This window comes from Rousettus aegyptiacus, unplaced genomic scaffold, assembly GCF_014176215.1.
Source record: "Rousettus aegyptiacus isolate mRouAeg1 unplaced genomic scaffold, mRouAeg1.p scaffold_m13_p_12, whole genome shotgun sequence".
Classification (NCBI taxonomy): Eukaryota; Metazoa; Chordata; class Mammalia; order Chiroptera; family Pteropodidae; genus Rousettus; species Rousettus aegyptiacus.
This window is the reverse complement of record NW_023416287.1, coordinates 89,072,109-89,091,402: the sequence shown is the minus strand read 5'-3', so window position 1 is coordinate 89,091,402 and position 19,294 is coordinate 89,072,109. Positions and strand designations below refer to the sequence as shown.

Here is a 19,294-nt window from a genome sequence, read left to right as displayed (position 1 = left end):
TATTTCTTGGAAGAAACTCAAGTAAGTTAAATGATATGCCAAAAGGTGCCCAACAAAAAAGTTAGATCCAGTCCTCAAATCTCTTGCTCGAGAAGCACTTAACTGCTGTGACATTAATGGTGACAGATAAAGTCGTGGAATTTAGTAAGGATTGATGCCTAAAATATTTTTAACTTAGGACAAACAAGTGATATATAAAAATAAATACATTGTAGCATTGACTATATTTTTTATTTTTTCTCAAAATAGGGTACTATCAGACCTTTGGTCTATTAAATTATTTTGTATTGGGATTTCGTGAGTATAATTAAAAGGGAATAGAGTGAGATGATGCTATTTTCTGTTGTAATTCAAACTGAATTACTTCAAAACAAATAGTTTCTAGTTCAATTGTATTTAATATTTTCATAAGATGTGTTTTTATAGGAAGGCCAGGTTCTAATCCATTCCATGAAAATAGAATTTTTTTTTTTTGCTTCCCATGAATTATACCGAAACCGCAGTCATTTATTCTCCCTCCCTTGGCTGGGTGTGGCCGACCTTGGCTGGGCCAGTTAGGCTCAGGTGTACGCCAGTCTTTAATGTCCTTGACCCTGGCAGGCTGTTTTCCTGGGGATCGTCTCCTCACGGCAGCCACCACACACAGGGGGGGCGCGCCCAGCCATGCGAGCACGTTTCCGGCTCCACTTCGCCTCTTCTGTCACCTTGCACTTGACCAAGTCCCGCAGCTGTGCCTTCCTTTGGTGGTGATGCAAAAACCAGTCTTTGAAGGAAAAATGATAGTGTCAGTGCAGTGACTCTCATGGTACTAGTGCGGTTTTCTGTCTGCGAACCGAGTTGGAGTCTGGTGGCTCACGGAGGGGCGGTGGCCTGTGTGTGGGACATGGTGGGTGCCGACAGTCCAGGGTGCTGAGCCGAGTATTTAATCATTTGGTTTTTATAAGAAGATAGGGCCCCCCACACACACCTTTATTCATTTATAAATGAAAAACATTAACCTTAAAAAACTAAACTATGGAAAAGCCCCAGATCTGGAAGCAAGCAGTGCAGCTCCAGAGAGCATGGCCTTCCCGCTCGCCACCTGAGTGCCATCGGAGGTGGGTCGTGTGTGCTGGACAGTGATGTGTGGCAGGGAGTCATACTGCCCTGAAGTTGATACTTCGCACATCATAATTTTTGCCCTTAAGTTTACTTGTGAATACTCAGTTGTCTGATATTGTATATTAGAATGTTTTTCATATCACAGTTTAGCTATTTTTTACATAGATGCAAAAACAAGTTTATGTAGGCAAAGGGAAGCAAAGCCATCAATATAGCTCCTGCTTTTTGTAATTATAATTATTTAGATATACTATAAACATTTATCGGAATAGTTGTCATGTCTGTTTAATGCGTATTTTGATTTCTTTGGTTTTCTGTTCTCAGCGAATTGAAAATCCCGACTGTGGTTGTGCTGAACACTTCGAACCAACAGTACTTTTTACTGGACAGACAGATTCAGAGCGCCGAGGACTTGGTCCAGTTCATTCGTAGCATTTTGGACGGCACAGTAGAAGTAAGTTGTTCGCATCCTTTTCAGAGGAATGGAGAAAGGGGTTTCCTTTCCTTCTGATTCTGAAAGGGAGAGGCGGCCATCCCTGCGGGGAGGGGACAGTCACATCCTGCAGACAAGGTTCTTCGGTGGCAGAGGCCACTAGTGGGTTGGACTGCCTCTTACAGGGTTACCTGGAGGGTCTTTTGGGGTGTCGCGGTGACCGCGAGGCTCTGCTGCCGTGGAGTCAGGTGTGGGGTGTGCTCTGTGCAGAGCTGTCCCGACGGCACACTTTTCTGGCTCATAGAAGCTTCCCAGATTCAAGAGCACGACTGGTTGTAGGTACTCGGATCGATCCTAAGAACACCTGTGAGTAGGACCACAGCTCCTAAAGAAATAGCTGCAGTGAGAGTCAGAGCCCCAGTGGAAAGTTCCAAACCCTATGAAAGGTTTCTCGGACATGAGGACCAGATGGTCTTAACTGTCTTTTTTTCTACAATTCTTCCTGCAGTGCTTTTCAGACAGTGGGTCATGAAATGACTTCAGGTTGTGACCAACGTGCGCCTCAGCTCAGTAGACTAGACTAAAATAGAGAATATGAACTTCCTGTGCTTTCAAGAAGTTTAGTTATTTGTGAGAATTTTGTTTCAGTTTTACACAAACTTTACATGGCCGTTGGCTCACAGAGTAACAAGCATTTCCGCTTTGGAAACACTTGATCATGAATTCTGTGTTTGTGGAAGACACCGGGGTGAGTGGCCCTGTTTGTTGGTGAGGCAGCGGAACCCGCTCAGACTGTGTGACGAGAGGTGTCGCTGGCTCGCACAGCTCGGGGATCCGAGCGAGGCTGGTTCCCCTCAGGAACCTCCTCTCAGCACTCCCCTTGCCGAGCGGCAGCCTCAGGGGACTCTCCCCACACAGTGGCAAAGGTGAAGGTGTTTCACGGCCTCAGGTCACCTCAGGACGGGTCAGCACAGCCGAGCTGCTTGGATCGTGAGCGGAAGGGTGTGCTCTTCGGGGAGAATCAGAGCGTCCACGTGGGCAGCTGGGAGGCAGGTGGCATGGCCCTCTCAGGTGCTTTGTGTACTCTGTGCGTGACCCTTGACCTGCCGTGGTAAGGCTGTGTAACAGGAAAGCGGGGTGGTGTGGCGCTTCCGTGACAATTTAATGGACTTTTCCTGTTAAATTCAAGGCCCAAGGAGGTGACAGCATTTTGCAGAGATTGAAAAGAATAGCGTTTGATGCCAAGTCTACTATCGTGGTAAGTCGTCACAGTTCGTTTAATGTCATTGATCACTGAGAATATGTAGATACGCAGTTCCTTTATGTCCAGTTAAGGTAAAATCTGGAATTTCAAAGGATTGGGGAAAAATGCATCCCTTTAATTTGCAAGGTAAGATTACTAGGCTGTATTTACATTAAGAAATTCTCTGCCTCAGGTGAAAATAGTTTCCCTGTTCTTCCCCTTCTGCTTGGTGGTGAACTGGAATTCAGAGCCAGTTAACTTGATGGCGTGGCCTAAAGTGTTTCAGAGTCTCTTCCCTCCTCCTGCCCTGCTCAGCCCTTGGGTCTGCCCCCTTCTTGCTTGGAACTCTCAGAAGCCTTTCCTGTCAGCCTGGCCTTGACTGTCAGTCAGTGTGACAGCAGAGGCACCCTAAATGTGAGCCTCACGCTTAGTTCTGGCTGCCTCCTGGGAGCTACTCCATCGACGTTTTCATTCATTCTGGCCAAAAGCAATCATCAGACTAGAGCTGGTGAGAAATAAATTCTAACAGTATTTGACTTATTCCATGTGTCCTTCAATTTATTAGGTAATTTCCTTTATTTCCTGTTGTCACCAACGTGGACCGGCCCTTAGCGTGTGTCTGGCTGCTGCTTACTGTCCTCGCTCCCTCTTGCCCTGTCTCCAGCCCACTCTGTACCCGCAGCAGAATTTACATTAGCAAAACGATGGGGTTTGCTCACCTTCCGTGCCCTTTCCTGCGGTGCGCGTCAGAATACTCTCTATCCAGGGGTTGTCCTTGGTGTCGGGGCTGTGCCAGCCCCCCCCCCCCGCCGGGCCCTCTGGGTAGTGCCGGCCCCGCAGCATGGCCGGCCTCGTGCTCACCCTCGCCCAGGCTTCTGCCTGAGAACACTTTCACGTGGGAAGCTGCTGTCCCAACCCACAGGGACCTTGCTCTCCTCTGAGTTTGTCTCTGTGGTTTGCAGAGTCAGAGTCACAGTCCATAGACTGCAACACAGTCGAAAAACCTGTTCAGTGAAATTGCTTTTACTTTTTGGGGAGCTGAGGAGACAGCATATAAATTATTAATGGAAATCATTAAGTCACTGTGGCTTTTCTACTAACCTGATGAGTAAAAGATAGTGGAAGCGTCTCGTGCAGAGAAGGCGTGTGCCCCTCCTCAGCGAGCAGAGCCCTGTTGTGCACGGAGCAGCTCGAGAGCCGCTGGGCACGTGGCTCCAGCTGCGCCTTCTAGACCTTTGTGGGTAGTGTGAGAAAAATCAGCGGCTTTAGAACAGGCCGTGGAGTATTCGGTGCCCTTCTCCGCGGCCGGTAGGTGGTTACGCACATGCACGCGTAAAACCCGTGTCTTACAGTCCCTTTGCAGTGGTTACTGCAGAAGCCGACGTGGCTTCATCAGAGCTAAAAGCACGTCGGGGGGCAGCGAGAAGAAGGATGGTGTCGCAGTTCTTAGTCCGTCTGGGGGACACTGAGCTGTCACGTCTCTCCGCAGTCTATCTTCAAGAGCTCTCCCATCATGGGCTGCTTTCTCTTCGGCCTGCCACTGGGTGTCATCAGCGTCATGTGCTACGGCATCTACGCCGCCGACACAGACGGAGGTTACATAGAAGTGTCCAAAAGTGAACTCGAAAGCCCGGAGCCGATGGACGAGAGCGGAGGACAGCAGGAGCCGAGAGATGGAGACTGCCCGGTGCCCGCCGTGCCGGAGCCCAAGGACGTCTCGGAGAAGAAGAAAGACTGAGGTTTCACCAGCGTCAGAGATCCTGTAGCGTGTCAGATTATTCAAGAGTCTATTTATTGAATTTAGACGTTTAATCATGATCTTCGCAGAAGAGAATGTGTTATTTGTATTTTGCTATTACCAACTGCATGGATTAAAGTGGTCCCTTCCGTAAATGGGCAGGTGTTTGGAGCAGAGAAGGAAAGGTTTGTCTAAGGCAAACAAAACACACTCCATCACGGTTTGTTTACCTTGTAGATGCTGTTACAGCAGATCGGTTCGGTTTGCATGTTCCTCTGTCCAATATTCTGTGGCAGAATTAAGATTCTCGGGCAGAATATTTTAAATTGGTCAGTCAGGTAGAAGATTCATGTTTGATGGAGAAAAATAATACCTCCACCTCCTACCCATCCGTTCTCCTCTGATATTTTGGATAAGATTTATATGGACAAAATTATGTCTTTAAAATTTAGGCACTTTAAGGGAGAACCAACAACTTTTTCCATGGGTCAAATTAAGATTATGAGATTAAAAATAATTTGATTTTATATAGCATAGTGATTTTATTTTGTTAGTTGTTATTTTTAAAAGAAATGTTACTTTTTAACTTTATACTTAGTTGCATTATAAAATGTTGGCCTACAGAGTGGCAGGAAAATAGACTTATGTTTAATCTTTGCAACATAAACTGGATTTACTTGGAGCAGTGATTTCAAGCCATGCCTGGGACACTCGTCAGGTGTCACTGCGGGAGCCGGAGGCGCTGTCACCCTGCCCTGCACTAGCCAGGCGGATACTTTCTTTCTGTTTTCTATATTGGAGTTTCTTCTAAAAATGTCCTTTGATAAAAGGCTCTTGCTGCTTTTTAAAGAGTAATATATTTTCATGTTTATGGCCTGGTAGCTTACCGTCTAATAGATGCTTCTATGCTTGTATACACACACATCCATATGTACGCATAAACTGTGTCGACATACACCCGTTACACAGTGCCGTGGGCCTGTTCATAATGAGTAATGAGTGACACCATCATTCCGTCAACAAGACTCATGTCCAGTGACCGAAGAGGGCAGCCAGCTCCCTCCATCCTCTCAGTTCTCTCATCTTCTCTCCGTAATGAAATAACATAGGAATTCTGTCTTGAGTAATGGATAGAAATGGGTATTTTTTAAGATATCAGTTCGATATGTTTATTTTAGATTAGTTTATTTTTGAGGTCTTTGTTTTAGATAAGTTTTGAATTTTTATTAGGTAACTTATTTGGGTGATTATTCATTGAGTAATTGAATTATTCAATATAAAGGATTTTATTGAACATTCAAAATGTTTATAATCACTTTAAAACTATGTAGTTCCTGGTCCTGATTCTGAAGCTGTTTAGGGCTCTGACCCCCAAGCCTTGGTGATCTCCGATGCCACGCTGATCACAGCTAAACGGAAACCTGTATCTTAGGCAGTTGTTTTCTTGTGTCGTGTACTTTATTGGTGTGTGATATTGTCACGCCATCGTTTCCTTTAATGATGACACACATACGCAGCCACCTGTGCAGGGAATTTCATGGAAGACGAAGGCTCTTCGTTTAGCAAGGGTGTTCCTCCCCACGGAGACGCGAGGGGTCCTCCTGGAAGGTGCACGTTCCTGCGCTCAGGGGTCGCAGGGCTGAGAGGCGAGCACGGACGCTTCGCTCGAGTCTCGGTGCAGCGAGGAAGTAGAGGCTCAGCCAGTGGCGCCGACAGAGGCAGTCGCAGGAAATGCCCTTGCTTTTCGTGTCTCCGCATCTTCACCCTGCGTCATCTGCATGTTTCTGTCGTAAGCATCACCTAGAAAGGAATGACCTCAATAGGGAAAAGTACAAAAAAGCAAAACCCAGTGTGTACCGACGGGAGTCCAGCAGCCTGCGTCTGATGGGGGGTTTCAGACCGCCGCCTTCGCCTGCCTTTCCACAGCTCAGTGCTGCTGCCCCGTGTTGTCCTCACAGAGCATCGGGAAACAAAAAGTGTGGCTGATTTATAACCAAAACATTTGATTTCTTTCTTTTTGTCTTAAAACTTTGCTTTTTATTTACATCTTTAGAATCTTGTCAGACTCCTCACAGAACAAGTTTAGTATATGTGCTGCCGAAGCGTGTGCTCTCAAAACATTTAAAAATGTTTGTTCGCTGGCATGTTGTTCCCTTCGCTGTGGTATCAGAGCTTACCAGGAAGGCTATTTTCATTTCCAGGAAAAAAAATAATTCAAAATAAAAGTAGCTTTCTTAACAAATCTGGTAGAACAGATAGCGTCTTAACTGATCGATGAATCTTAACCATGATGACCTATCACTAGAGGGACTGTCCTTCAGTCTTGGAGTTTTTTTGCCTTCTCTATTAGTTGCAATAAGTTTCTATTTTTGACTTCTAAAATTCACAATCCTGGATGCTCGTTGTTGCTGAACCTGGTGCTCAGATAGTCGTCAAAGACCTCTCGGAGAAAGGGCATGTCTTTAATCAAGCCGAGCACCCACGTCAGCTTGCATCCTTCCTGTTCCGTTGTGTGCATTAATATTTCTCTAGCAGCCGCCTTCTGAAACTTATTCGAGGTGGATCAGACCAGGAATTTTCATCTTCTTCTGCATACACAGCACTTCTTGGTATCTGACTGAGAGGTGACATTAGAGGCAGCTTTCCAGAGGTCAAAGGAAGGGTCTGTCTGCGTAGTTCACCAGGCAGCTCTAGCTATGTTGTTTTTAGTGGATTTTTGTTGTTTCTTGTGTGTGGTTTCTGGGGCTGCTTTGGGGAGGGGCTTGGGTTTTGCAAAAAGTAATTTAAATATTTTTGTCATCGCTTCAGTGTGACGTGGCAATAGGACAGGGAAAACTCAGCTACTGTCATGATGCAGAAGTCGTTCAAATAAGCCAGTTTGGGGTGGTAAGACTATCAACTGGTGGGGTTAGGTTTGCCATTTTATTTTTATAAATATCTATTTTTTCTGAATGTGTCTGAGTCCGGGAGTGGGCAAAAGATAATTTTCTACTGTGGACTGCCTATAAAGGTTTTTCGAAAGCCTGTATTACTAGTTGAATCCTGATATCCGGCCTTAAGGCACCAATTGTAAACCTTTGTTTTTCTAAAATAAATTAATTGAAAACCTGTAATCATTTTTTTGTACTATTTATCTCTTGGTTTTTTTGCGACACGAATAATTCCTTGTACAAGCAAAGAGCACAACTAAGACTGATCTTTCACAAAGTATTCCTTTTATTAAAGCATAAGTTATTTGAATTATCAAAACAATTTTAGAGTTTACACGGACTTGAGAAACAGCGTTTTCTAACCCCCTCACATACGAAGAACCTAAGATTCGTAGGTCTGACGTATTTTTTATTTGTAAAACCTGATTATTTTTAAATATTACAGAGTTTCGAGTCCTTGTTCAACTGCTAAATTGTGGTCTTGGACACAGCACGGCCACCCCTCACTTGCACTGTCCCGTAGTAAAATGGGACTCTAAAGACTCAAGATTTTCCTTTTTAAAAATAGCCTGCGGTGGGGAGAGTATATTGTGAAAAAAGAACACTTTACATAAATGTCGATGTGTTAATTCGCGTTTCACGTTTTGCACTGTGGGCGTATCGCTTCCCGAGAGCTGCCCGGCCCGGGAATCACAGGCCAGAAGCCGGCGCCGTGCGACTCGTGGGTGCGTGTGGACCAGCTGGCCCGATGGCCCGTGGCCAAGCGACCGCGCGTCTGGCTGCGTCCGGTCTGAGTGGCGGGGGCGTGACGGAGGCCGCGGGCCCGCACCGCATCCTGCACGGCACGGCGCAGGCCCCGGGGCCCCGCCGCCCGCATCCTTGTCCTCGTCGCTCACGTGCGTGCGGTTGGGGTCGTCCCTGGCGAATGGTGGCACCGGTCTCATCAAATTGCGAAGGTTCAGTGAGTCCCACGTGACATGTGTCTAGAACGTAACTGACACGTAGTCATAGCTTGGAATTTAAATTTCTTTCTCGCTTCATTTAGACTTTGTCATTGTTGACCACAGAAAAGCGAGGGCATTGAGAACGAAAAATCCTCATATGTTTAAATTTACTGGGCCTCTTTCTGTAATTTAAATTTAAGTTCTAACATTTTGGGTAGAAAAGAAAACGTTATTTCTTTAACGTTAAATTACACTTACAAATATGTAGGTTCACAAACATCTCTGGAAATCCTTTTCATTTTGTGCTTTTAGTGAAATGAATAAGCTTATGGAGTTATAAGTATCCAGTAGGATTATTAGTGTGTGCGAAGAGATGAAATGTGATTTAAATAGATTTAGAATATTTGTGGATATTAAATATAGAAAGGAAAATTATTTGACTTTCCTGCATGTCTTCCTGATAATGTTCATAAGCCCTCAACTTTTCTCTAAACTGACCGCATAAAAGGTGTTTTAAACCAGTGGAAAAGCGGCAATTATTTTCTTGCAATTTGTTTTCTCATCAGCTGTATATTAAACGTCTCCTGTGCACTGCTGAGCATACACCAGCGAAGGGCAGCCCTGGCCCCAGCCCTCATGCCTTTCTGGGCCGTAACCGATTCTCAGTGTCTACCCACAGTGCTCAGTTGCAAGTCCTACTTTTCTCTTTTTCTTAGTTTCCCTTCTCATAGAATCTGTCGCTCAACATAGGATTAGATCTTTGGGACCTAGGATAAGAGACCAGGACGACGCGGAGCACATCGGCGTCCTTGAACTACGTGGAGGGGTGGGATTTACTCGACGTGTCTGCAGTGTGGCAGTAGGGCGACAGACGGGGGTCAGTTCAAGGTAAGGAATCACTCAGCAGGACCCTGCAGAGAGAGCAACGGTCCTGGGGGGTCCAGGGTCCTGGCTGGAAACGGTTTCACATAATTCAGACAGGACAGCCCGCTGGGGCTAAGCTCCCTTGATCGACCGAGGTCCCGTGAAGCCAGTAACATCATAAGCACCAAAGCCCATTCTGTGCCCGTGTGCACAACGGTCCCTTCTTACAACAAAAACAAAATCCAGGGTTTTTTTGGCCAGCGTGTACATAGTAAATTTCAGTTGGGTAAATGAAGCAGTCGAGCGAATTTGAAAAACGTACAGTAGAAAAAGGAAATTTTCCCCTCTTTCAGACTTTTCCCGTGACCCTTACTTAGCATCACCGCCTTCATAGCCACGGTCGCTCACGGGTTCCCGTAACCGCGGTCAAAGCCGTTTGATGCACCGCCGTTTCTGAACGTTATGTCTGAGGCTCTCACAGGAAATTCTATACCAGATCAAAAGAACCCGGTCAGAGATGCAGTAAATGACCAGGTTTCAACGACTCCTTCGGCGACGCTTAGTATTTTGAGAATATACACCCAGAAATAATGTGCAGCTAGAAAGTCCGTGTTAAAGCCCCGTCTCTCCTTGTTACGGTCATGCAGCGCTGGGTGACCCGGGTGCGTTCTGAGGGACACGTCGTGTCACTGCGCGACTTGTGCTAACATCCTGCCTTTTACACGCACCTGGCAGGCAGCGCCCGCGCCTGTAGCTGTGTGGGCTCCGCTCCTACGGGCCCGGCACGCGGGGCTCACACCAGCTCGCCACGAACACGAGCGCCGGCAGCCCCGGCCCTGGCTCGGCGCTTGTTTTCGTGACGCAGGCGCCTGACAAGCTTTGACTGCCGAGGCGTCCCCTCCAAGGAGGGCTGTCTCAGACGGACACACTGCGCGCCACAGGCTAGTTTAAAAGCTCAGCCTCTTCCCCCACGGCGGGCCCTTGTTTCCGAGAGCTCGGCTGACCTCCATAACTGACCACTTGGGCTGGCGCGTTTTTACCTTCCCTGTGCTTTAAGTTCCCACTCTTATGTTCTAAATTCACCAGTAGTGAGCCCATGAAACCCTAGTTCCCTACCCCGAACCCCAATAAAAGCAGAGCCCAGGCCCACCCCAGCTCTCTACCTGGGGCCTTGCTGTGCATCCACCTGCAAGCCTTCGGTGTTCCAAGGCCTCTGAGTCATAACCTTTCTTCAATGGCTCCAAAGGGTGTCTAGGAGTCATGATATGAATGGTTAGGTGGGTCTGGTTCTAACACTGGTCTAGAAAGGGGGGTACCTGTAGGAGGGAAGCTCAGGCCCTCTTTCCTTAGGTCACCTGACCATTCACATCTTTATCAGCCGTTCCATATAATTAGACCTCGCCTCCAGCTCTTCCCAACCCCTTTACTCTGCTGCTTGATTTTTTCTAAGCACGTTATTATAACATTATATATTGTTTACTGCCTGCCTCCCCCTTCAAATACACACTAAATGTAAGCTCTGAACTTTTTTTTTCAAGACTATATTCTCAGTACCTAAAACATCCTTGGCATAAGGTATACATTCAATAAATATTTGTAGAATAAATGAGTAATTGCATCTATTACATTGATATAATGTATTTATGACTACTCAGTTAAGAGTTGGTTTATGATTTTTAGTACAATTTATTTTAAGATTTTACATGCCTGTTCTAAAAGTACATGTTTAATGATTAAGCAGTAAGAAAGATAAGTAACATATAAGAGTCATAAGCTTTGGAAATATTTTGTTTTATATGGAATATTTTTATCTTAATAGCTTAGGATCTAAACTATGAAAATCTGTACCATTGGTTAAAATAAGAATAGATTAGAGGTCAAGAATTATGGGAACTTTTAGGTAACCAAATAGTCTTTATCCCTCCAATACTACGGAAAAATAAATTATGAGCTCTTGACAATGTCAGTCTAAACTTTTTAGCCTTTGTGGTAATAATTACTATATTAAAAGTCATGGATTCTTAGGGCAGCAGCGCTTATCAGAGTTACAAGCCTCGATCACCTCAGATGATTTATAAAAATGTTCCTAACCCCTAGAAAATCTGGTTGGTCCTGGATGAACTTCCGCTTGAAGCCAGAACAGAAGAAAAACAACCTTTCTCCAGATGATTCCGATGTGTACTCTAAATTGTGAAGCGGTGGTGTAAATGATTATTAGGAGGAATAAAAATGTCAGTGCCTCTGAGAGAAGCTGTCTTTTTTTGATTTCCTTGTGAGCATTCGGAGGTCAAATATGTTACAAAAACATGATATGCCTCAGTAGCCCCATCGTGACCCCTTGGCCTCGGCCGGCTTCGGGAAAGTGGTTTTCATTCTTGTAAACAAGAAAGTAGGTTATGTCCAGCTGGGATGATATGCCAGTCTTCGCATTCTACCCTCCTTCCTCCAAAGATGAGCAGCAGCTCGGGGGGAGAAATCAGCCCGTGCTTTGGGCCACAGGCGTGATGGGGGAGCTCAGGGAGGCAGGAGCAGCCGGATTTCCAACTTCCGGCTTCATCCTCATGAGTCATTTCTGCAGAAAATGAAACATCATGCAAAAGTATGTCCACAATTCTGCTTCTTTCTTCTACGCTCTCTAATGTAAAACAGGATTTTATGTGCCCAGTAACTGGCCCCCAATATAAAACATGTACCAACATAATGGAAGCTGAAAAGCCCAGAAACATCCAAAATAACAGCTCAGTAGGAGAGCGTTTCTGCTCGCGCATCTGCAGTTCCTGTCCAGATAATTGGACTTTTGTGATCAAAAGCAGTTCCTTCCCCATGGACCTGGATTGTATAACTTCAGATTGTAGAGTAATAAAAAAAACAAGAAAGGAACTAAAATTCCCAGTCTCCAGTGGTGTGATGCCCTTAGAAAGGGAGAAAGAATCGCACTATAGCCTTGACCCCGATCATTCTGCTTTTAGTCAGTTTTATGTGTTCTAGCTTAAACAAAAAGTATAAGGACTTCCTATTGTATATATTTAGAGAATCAAAAAGGTAAAGCAAATGTGGCTGAATGTTTACAATTGGCGATTCTAGGTAAAGGGCATGGGTATCACTTAGAATCACAAATTGTACTATGCTTACGACTTTATGTGGGTTTGAAAAGTTTCGAAATGGTGAAAAAAATAGAATAAGCATTATAGTAAATTCTTGTTTATGATAATCTTGACTATATACCCAGAGATTTTTTTTAAAATCTCAAATATAGAAATGTGCATTGTGGCTTTAGATAAAATGTACTATGGTAGCAGTATATACGGATTTTTAGAAATATTGTATCTCAAATATCTTCGATGCAGAATGGCCTTATGGCCTTATGTTCAGCGAGAAGCTTGATATCAAAGATGCACATGAAAGATTTGAACGAAATTGCTTCATGGAAACATTAAAAAGGCTCCTGCTGTGAATAATAAATGAACAAATCATGTTCAAATGTCCTGAGTGTAGATTTAAGTTCCACCCTTTTCATTTGATGTGGCAAATAATTACACTCGATTATAATTTTTTTATGAAAGTATTTAAATACTTCCCGACTACTGTCAGTATGTATCAGAGTATGACTAAGTTTAAAAACAACAAAAAATTCAGCCTAATTCATAAGTCATTACCTCTTTCAGGTGATCATGAAGAGAAATCAAGACCCTGGGTATCTGATGGTTATATTAGTTAAGTCCCTACTCAGATTTAGTCGTTCTAGTTCACCCCTCCTAAGACTCATGTTTTAGAGAAAATCCTCCAAAGTTACAAAAACTATTAAAAGCTTGCTTTTTGATAAAATTAACAATTGCTTAAAAACTATTCTCTACTCTTATGACTCAGTGTTATTATGTCCCATTTTGCAGATGAAGAAACGTGTCGTCAGTTTAACGTAGCTGTGTAAGGTCTCAAGGCTGGAATGTGACGGTCGCCAAAACTCACGGCTCCGTCACATCTTCCCAGTTGCTCTCAGTGTGGCAGGAACTTGAAGTTGTCCTAGGCAGACCATTTTGAAATTCCCTTTTCCTCTCTTGGCTAACTCCTACTCAGTTCCAGTTTTTCCCAGTGTCTGCAATCATTTCTTCAACAATTTTATCTCTGCTTTATCTTAAAACAGTTTCATTCTCACAGCAAAAGAGTATATCTGTTATGTTTGTTTACAAACTCCTCCCATGTTTTGTTCCAGAAAGAAACTCTCAACACATATGCCTGAATCACTTTTGAAGAAAAGAGGAAATGTCAAATGAGATCCATCCAGTTAAATTCGTTTGTTAATCTGCTTCATCATGTAGCTGAATGAATGAGAGAAAGAGCCAATCCGTCTAGAATCAGCGTTAAGGAATGAGGTGGATGAGCACCGTAAGATCACTGCGCACACCGTCAAGCCTCACGAAGCTGGCCGTCTGTTCTGGGAGGTAAGACGGGCAGGAGACATCTGCTAGGCCGTAGCATAGACTCCACGTGTGAGAGCAGCTTGTGGAACTTAAGAGTGATTTACACGCGATAACCTGATGATTACTCTTCGGGGATTATTTTGATGCAGGGAGGAGCCAAGGGAACTAAAGGGTTAAATCAAGCGACACTCAGAGCCTGCAATGTGCTGACCAGCTCTGCAGCCAGGCCCGGAGGACGCCTGCAGAAAAAACCAGATTTCTGCTGGGGTCGCTAACCACCCATTTCCCCACACTGTGGCGTGATGGGGAAACAGGAACACAGAGTCTTTAAGCGGCGGCGCCCTACACAAAATAAAATCCTCCACTCCCTCTGGCTAAAACCAGCTCCCAGCAGACCTTTTCATGCCACATCCTCTTCCCTTTCCTCAGTGCCCATATCAAAGGAAATGGGTAAACAAAGTCTTTCAACTGTAGCTCATAGGAACTGAAGAAGACACCTAAACCACATTCCCGACCGCTCTCGGCCCCTCGAGGCACCCTGAGTCTCTCTGACTTCTCTCAGCACCCTCTCCATACTCTTCATGCTGTCCTTCTCTCTGTCCTAATCTCCCTCAGGCTCCCCCACTCTCTGTCTCCAGGAGGAGACCCCACTCTCTGCGGAGCGTCACCCCCTCTCCAATAAACTCTCCTCAGACTCTAACTTTGGCGTGTGAATTCTTTCTACACTCTCCACCAACAACCCTCTTCTCTCGGGGTAGGGCTTGGTCTCCTCCGGCTCGGGAGACTTTGCCCTGTCCCGCATCCATTTCATTTTAGAATAATTGTATATTCGAGAAATAGTTATCATCCAGTTTTACAAATGAGGCGTCCAGGCTAAGTGAAATGAAGGAGATGCCTCGTGTCTCGGGGGTAATGAACACTTAAACCAGACTCACACTAATTTTTCTTTGCACACTCCGGAGAAATCTGTGGATTACGAGAGTTGAGGCAGGTGCTTCCAGTGAGTATAGGCTGTGAAATGATTGTTGAGATTAACATGAGCACTGGTCGCACAGGAGGAAATCCAAGCTCATAGACTAGACGTGAGGAAGGTGATGAATCAGTGCGTTTCAGGTAATAAGTGAATTAGTATGCACAGTCTGAAGGGTTTGTGTTGAGAGTAATGGTGAATAATACTGTGTTGTACAAACAGCAATCAATACTGGTTATTGATTTGCAGTTTCCATGTGTAATATTGAGTCGATTACTGCTTCCGAAACCCTGAGAGACACTGATATATAATTTGGGTATATATAAGCAAATGATGCTGAAAAATGCTAAAGGCAGCATGATTCATAACTGAAATATTTCTGAAACAATATACTTATTGAAAGCTCAGAAAAGTCTAAATGTATACTCTCTCTGCCCAGGTTTTTATTCTTTCTTTAGCTGAAGGTGAAATATTACTATCTCAAGGGACCTGGAGTCCATGATGTGATATAAAAGAAGACAAAAAAAAAAATGTCATAGAACCTAAAAAATTATCAGCGGATCAGTGATTTACTGACAAGTCTGTTTCAGCAGAAAGTTGGCTTTAGAAACTTGGGAACCCCGGAGAAGGTTCAGCGGTTCCACATGAATAATAAGTATAGATTATCGGAAAGTAATGGTGATTTAATTCACATTATACTATTTATTCCAAAGTTTTCCACTTGCTTGAAATATTAATACTCTGAATAAAACTCAAATATTGAGCAAGGACATCCTACCTGATTCTTTATTTCTCCTAAGTGATGTGCAGAAACAGCCAAAAGGTAATAAAGATTGTTTGAAATACGGCTACTCATCAAAAATATGATAGCCAAGAGAATAAAAATTATATAAAGCACTTAGCAACTCCAAAGTGCTATAGGAATGCTCAATTGTGGGGCATGGCTGGCAAGGTGGGTGACTGTCATTTGATACATAAACTATATATATAGATATATATATTCAGGATTTAAATCATTCTTTAAAAGAGAACAAAATGGGTACAAGTAGTTAGATTCAGAGTGCTATAAAGAGTGTGTGTGTGTGTGCGCACGCACGTGCGTGTGAGTGCGTTTCTGTCTATGCCTATGATCACTCACAGAAAAGAAATAAACAATTCCAGTTATTTTATTTAAAAATTGTATTATGAATAAAATGGATCATTTGAATTGAATTCAGTTCAGTTGTTCTGCATTCATCATCCACTGTACACCCAATGCAGTGTCTGGTAACTAGAATTAAAAAAAAAAAATTTTTTTTTAAAGATTTAGACCTTAGGGGTCCTTCTCACTCTTGAGCAGGGAGACACATGTATGGGGAAATTCTAGTGGAACGTAGGGAAGACCATAAGGTGGTTCTCCATCTGCAGAAGTACAGAAACCAGAACAACTGCCCCGAACTACACCTGTGCCCGCCTTTGGGGAGCACGGATCGGGGTTCGAGGGTGCCTTTCGGTTGGTCGTCGAGGTCCTCTTTCAGCGCACTCCTCAACCCATCTGTAGTTGAGATTGCCGAAATTGTACTTTACGGATAATTTCGAGGATAAGAAAATACTTGTCACGAATATCAGAATAAATCATGAGAAGCTCACATGTACAAACCATGCACCCAGCGCCAAGCAACTCTGGAATTATAAATTGTTAATATTCTCGTGCTTGTTTCGTCTAGAGTAAACAGCTTATCAAAGCTAAGCATTTTTTAACGTTGAGCGGGTCTGCAGTGCGGTCCTTTTCTGTATGGCACAGTTATTCTTTTTTGCTGTAGGACATAACAGTGTTTCTTTGTTTCCAGTAACACCGCTGCAGACTGGTACACAGACGTGGTGTGTAGCTTGTTATTAACCTGGCCATTGAAATAGGGTGATAGAATCCTCTCAGCCTTCTGAAGAGGAAAAGAAAACTCTTCAAGGTAATTCCTTAATACTGAACTAAAAATCTTGTAATTGCTGATAAACGATAAGTGTTTTTATGCCTTGCCGTATTGCATATTTTTCTCTCTACATTCATAAGCCCAATCTTATAAAAAAATGGTTGTTGTTATAGTCCAATTAATAAATATGTCACTTAACTTTGTCTTTTGTCAATGATGAACATGATCAATATTTGATTACCTTGGCATTGGTCTTGAATCATAAAGAAATTCATTCCAACAATTTTTTCCTTAACTGTATGCAACTATTTCAGTCTTAGGACTTACCACTCATTTTGCTCCTTGAAATTTTAGGATCAGCTCGTGGCATCCGATTAATTAAAAACCAGAGATGCAGCTTATGTCATTTTCAAGAGGAAAGGAACTCTCTGGTGTGCTAAAATGTTCCTCCAGTTGTTTATACTTATTTTAAAAAATAGAATCCTGGCAGCAAGTAATACCACAATCTGTAAGTAATAACCTGTTGGGAAGGCTGGACGGGCAGCAAATTGATGATGACGATTACAATCAATAGTGTGGGAGCCAGTAATGTTACATGAATTATTTAGTTTTATGTTTCTTCCTCAGGAAAAAAAAAAAAATCCAGCGGTTGAGCACACAAACACTCTCATTACATCCTGTCAGTCATTTCTAACCACACATCATTGGTGGTTATTTAGAGAAAGATTTTTATCTGGAGGAAAAAGTAGCAACTCTTGTGGCTCTCCAATAAAACATAGAAAAACTTTGAAAGAGCAGGTTTCCGGGGACAAATCACCCCTGCATCTGCCCAAGGAAGTTTATTATCTCTGAGCCATGCTGAGAAATATTTCTTAACTTAAATGGTAGCTCTTCACAGATCCTCTTGAAAGAGTAGGAGGCACAATCATGGAATGATATTAACCCAACATGTGCTGACCTATGGGTGAGAAACTCAAATGGTTTAGGTTATGAAATCTACACGTGAGTAAACCCTAGGTGGCCCTCCTTCAACCACTGCCCACCTGCGGCTCGCCAGCCAGTTCGGAGCATTCCACCGAGAACCAAAAGGCAACATAAAAAGCAATTAAAGGACATCTCGAGGTGGAATCTGAAAAATCCAAACTTGTGAAAACACAGAGTAGAATGGTGGTTCCCAGGGACTAGAAGGCGGGAGAGCTGGGGAGAGATCGCTTAAGGGTACGAACTTGCAACTAGTAGATAAATAAGTCCTGGAGATCGAATGCGCAGCATAGAAACTTCAAAGTTGCTGGGAGACTAGATCTAAATTCTTCCTACTACAAAAAATTAAGTATGTGACGTGAGAGGCGTTAGCTAAGCTCGGTGACAACATTGCAATATACGCATGTATCAAATCAACAGGTCATAAGCCTTAAACTTACACAATGTTATGGCTCGGTTATATCTAATTTTTTTTAAGGCAGCTCCTCTCATCTTCCTTTTGACAAGATTGCACCCTCACCTTCCCTGTCCAGGGATTGAAAAGCAAGACAAACAAAAAATTGGGCAAAGATGATAATATCTTCGGAGTTCGACAGATAAAGGTTATTATATTATTATTCACCACCTTTTTACAAAGAAAAAGCAACACGAGGAGAGAGGATGCTGAGGAAGCAGCAGAGTTCCCTGCATCCGGCCTTCGGCGTCGTCTGCAGGACCACGCAGGGTCCGCAAAGGCCGCATCAAGTCCTCAGCTGTTCTGGCGGCCTGACCCCTGCCTCCCAACCGAGTTACGGCCCCTCGTCCCCTCCACGATGGAAATTCTGGGGCCACTGCTGCTGCAAGTTGAGCATCACTTAACATTTAAACGATGAGAGTAGAGAACGCTGAGTCCAACGTATCTTATTTTAGAATTATCGGATCACACAGCCACCCAACTGATTTAAACTGAACGTGCAGAGTAAATGGGGCTTTCTCTACAGATAGAGATTTTCTTTTTTCTTTTTTTTTCCCCCTACCTCAATAGTTTTGCCTTTCCCAGAATGTCATATAGTTGGAAATATACAGTAGGTAGCCTTTTCAATTGGTCTCTTGTACTTAGCAATGTGCATATAGGATTCCTCTATGGGTTTTTGTTGTTGTTGTTGTTTGTTTGTTTGTTTATGGCTTGGTAGTTCGTTTCTTTTTGTTGCTGAATAATATCCTATTGTCTGGACGTACCAAACCTATTGAAGTTGCTTCCAAATTTTGGCAGTTATGAATAAAGCTCCTGTGAAATTTGAGTGTGATTTTTGTGTAGATATAACTTTACAAGGAGTTTGGATAAATACCAAGACGTACAAGTACTTAATCGTGTAAGAGTTTATTTAGTTCTGTAAGAAACTGTCAGACTTTTTTTCGTGGTGGCTGTTTCCTTTTGCTTCCCCACCAGCAGTGAGGGAGAGTTCCTGTCCCTCCACATGCTCGTCAGCATTTGGTGTTGTCAATGTTTTGAATTTTAGCCATTTTAATAGACACATGGTGGTGTTTCATTGTTGTTTTATTTTCAGTTTCCTAATGATAAATGATACTGAGCATCTTTTCATATGTTCATTTACCATGTGTATATCTTCTTTGGTGAGGTATCTATCTGTTTAAATCTTCTGTTCACTTTTAAATTGTATTGTTCATTTTCTTACTATTGAGTTTTAAAAATTCTTTGTATATTTTGAATACCACTCCTTTATTTTATATATGTTTTGCAAATATTTTCTCCTAGTCAATGGAT

At 43.4% G+C, this 19,294-nt stretch overlaps 1 protein-coding gene and 1 long non-coding RNA gene across 9 annotated transcripts in view; both read left to right on the top strand.

Moving 5' to 3' along the window:
* The window catches only part of TMX3 (thioredoxin related transmembrane protein 3), a 33,717-nt gene extending 26,089 nt beyond the window's left edge, over nt 1-7,628 (top strand). For 4 of the 8 annotated variants that reach the window (XM_036230117.1, XM_016120994.2, XM_036230121.1 and 1 more), the window contains 3 exons: nt 1,426-1,555; nt 2,724-2,792; nt 4,267-7,628. In XM_036230117.1, coding sequence (XP_036086010.1) covers nt 1,426-1,555; nt 2,724-2,792; nt 4,267-4,515 — 448 coding nt within the window. In that variant the 3' untranslated portion in view covers nt 4,516-7,628. The other 4 variants (XR_004953765.1, XM_036230120.1, XM_036230119.1 and 1 more) reach the window with 4 other exon arrangements.
* Nucleotides 7,629-10,047: 2,419 nt separating this feature from the next.
* LOC107498201 lies at nt 10,048-18,503 on the top strand. The gene is made up of 3 exons (XR_001593972.2): nt 10,048-13,692; nt 16,471-16,587; nt 16,903-18,503. It is a non-coding gene; the product is annotated as an uncharacterized LOC107498201 (long non-coding RNA).
* The last annotated feature ends 791 nt before the right edge of the window (nt 18,504-19,294 follow it).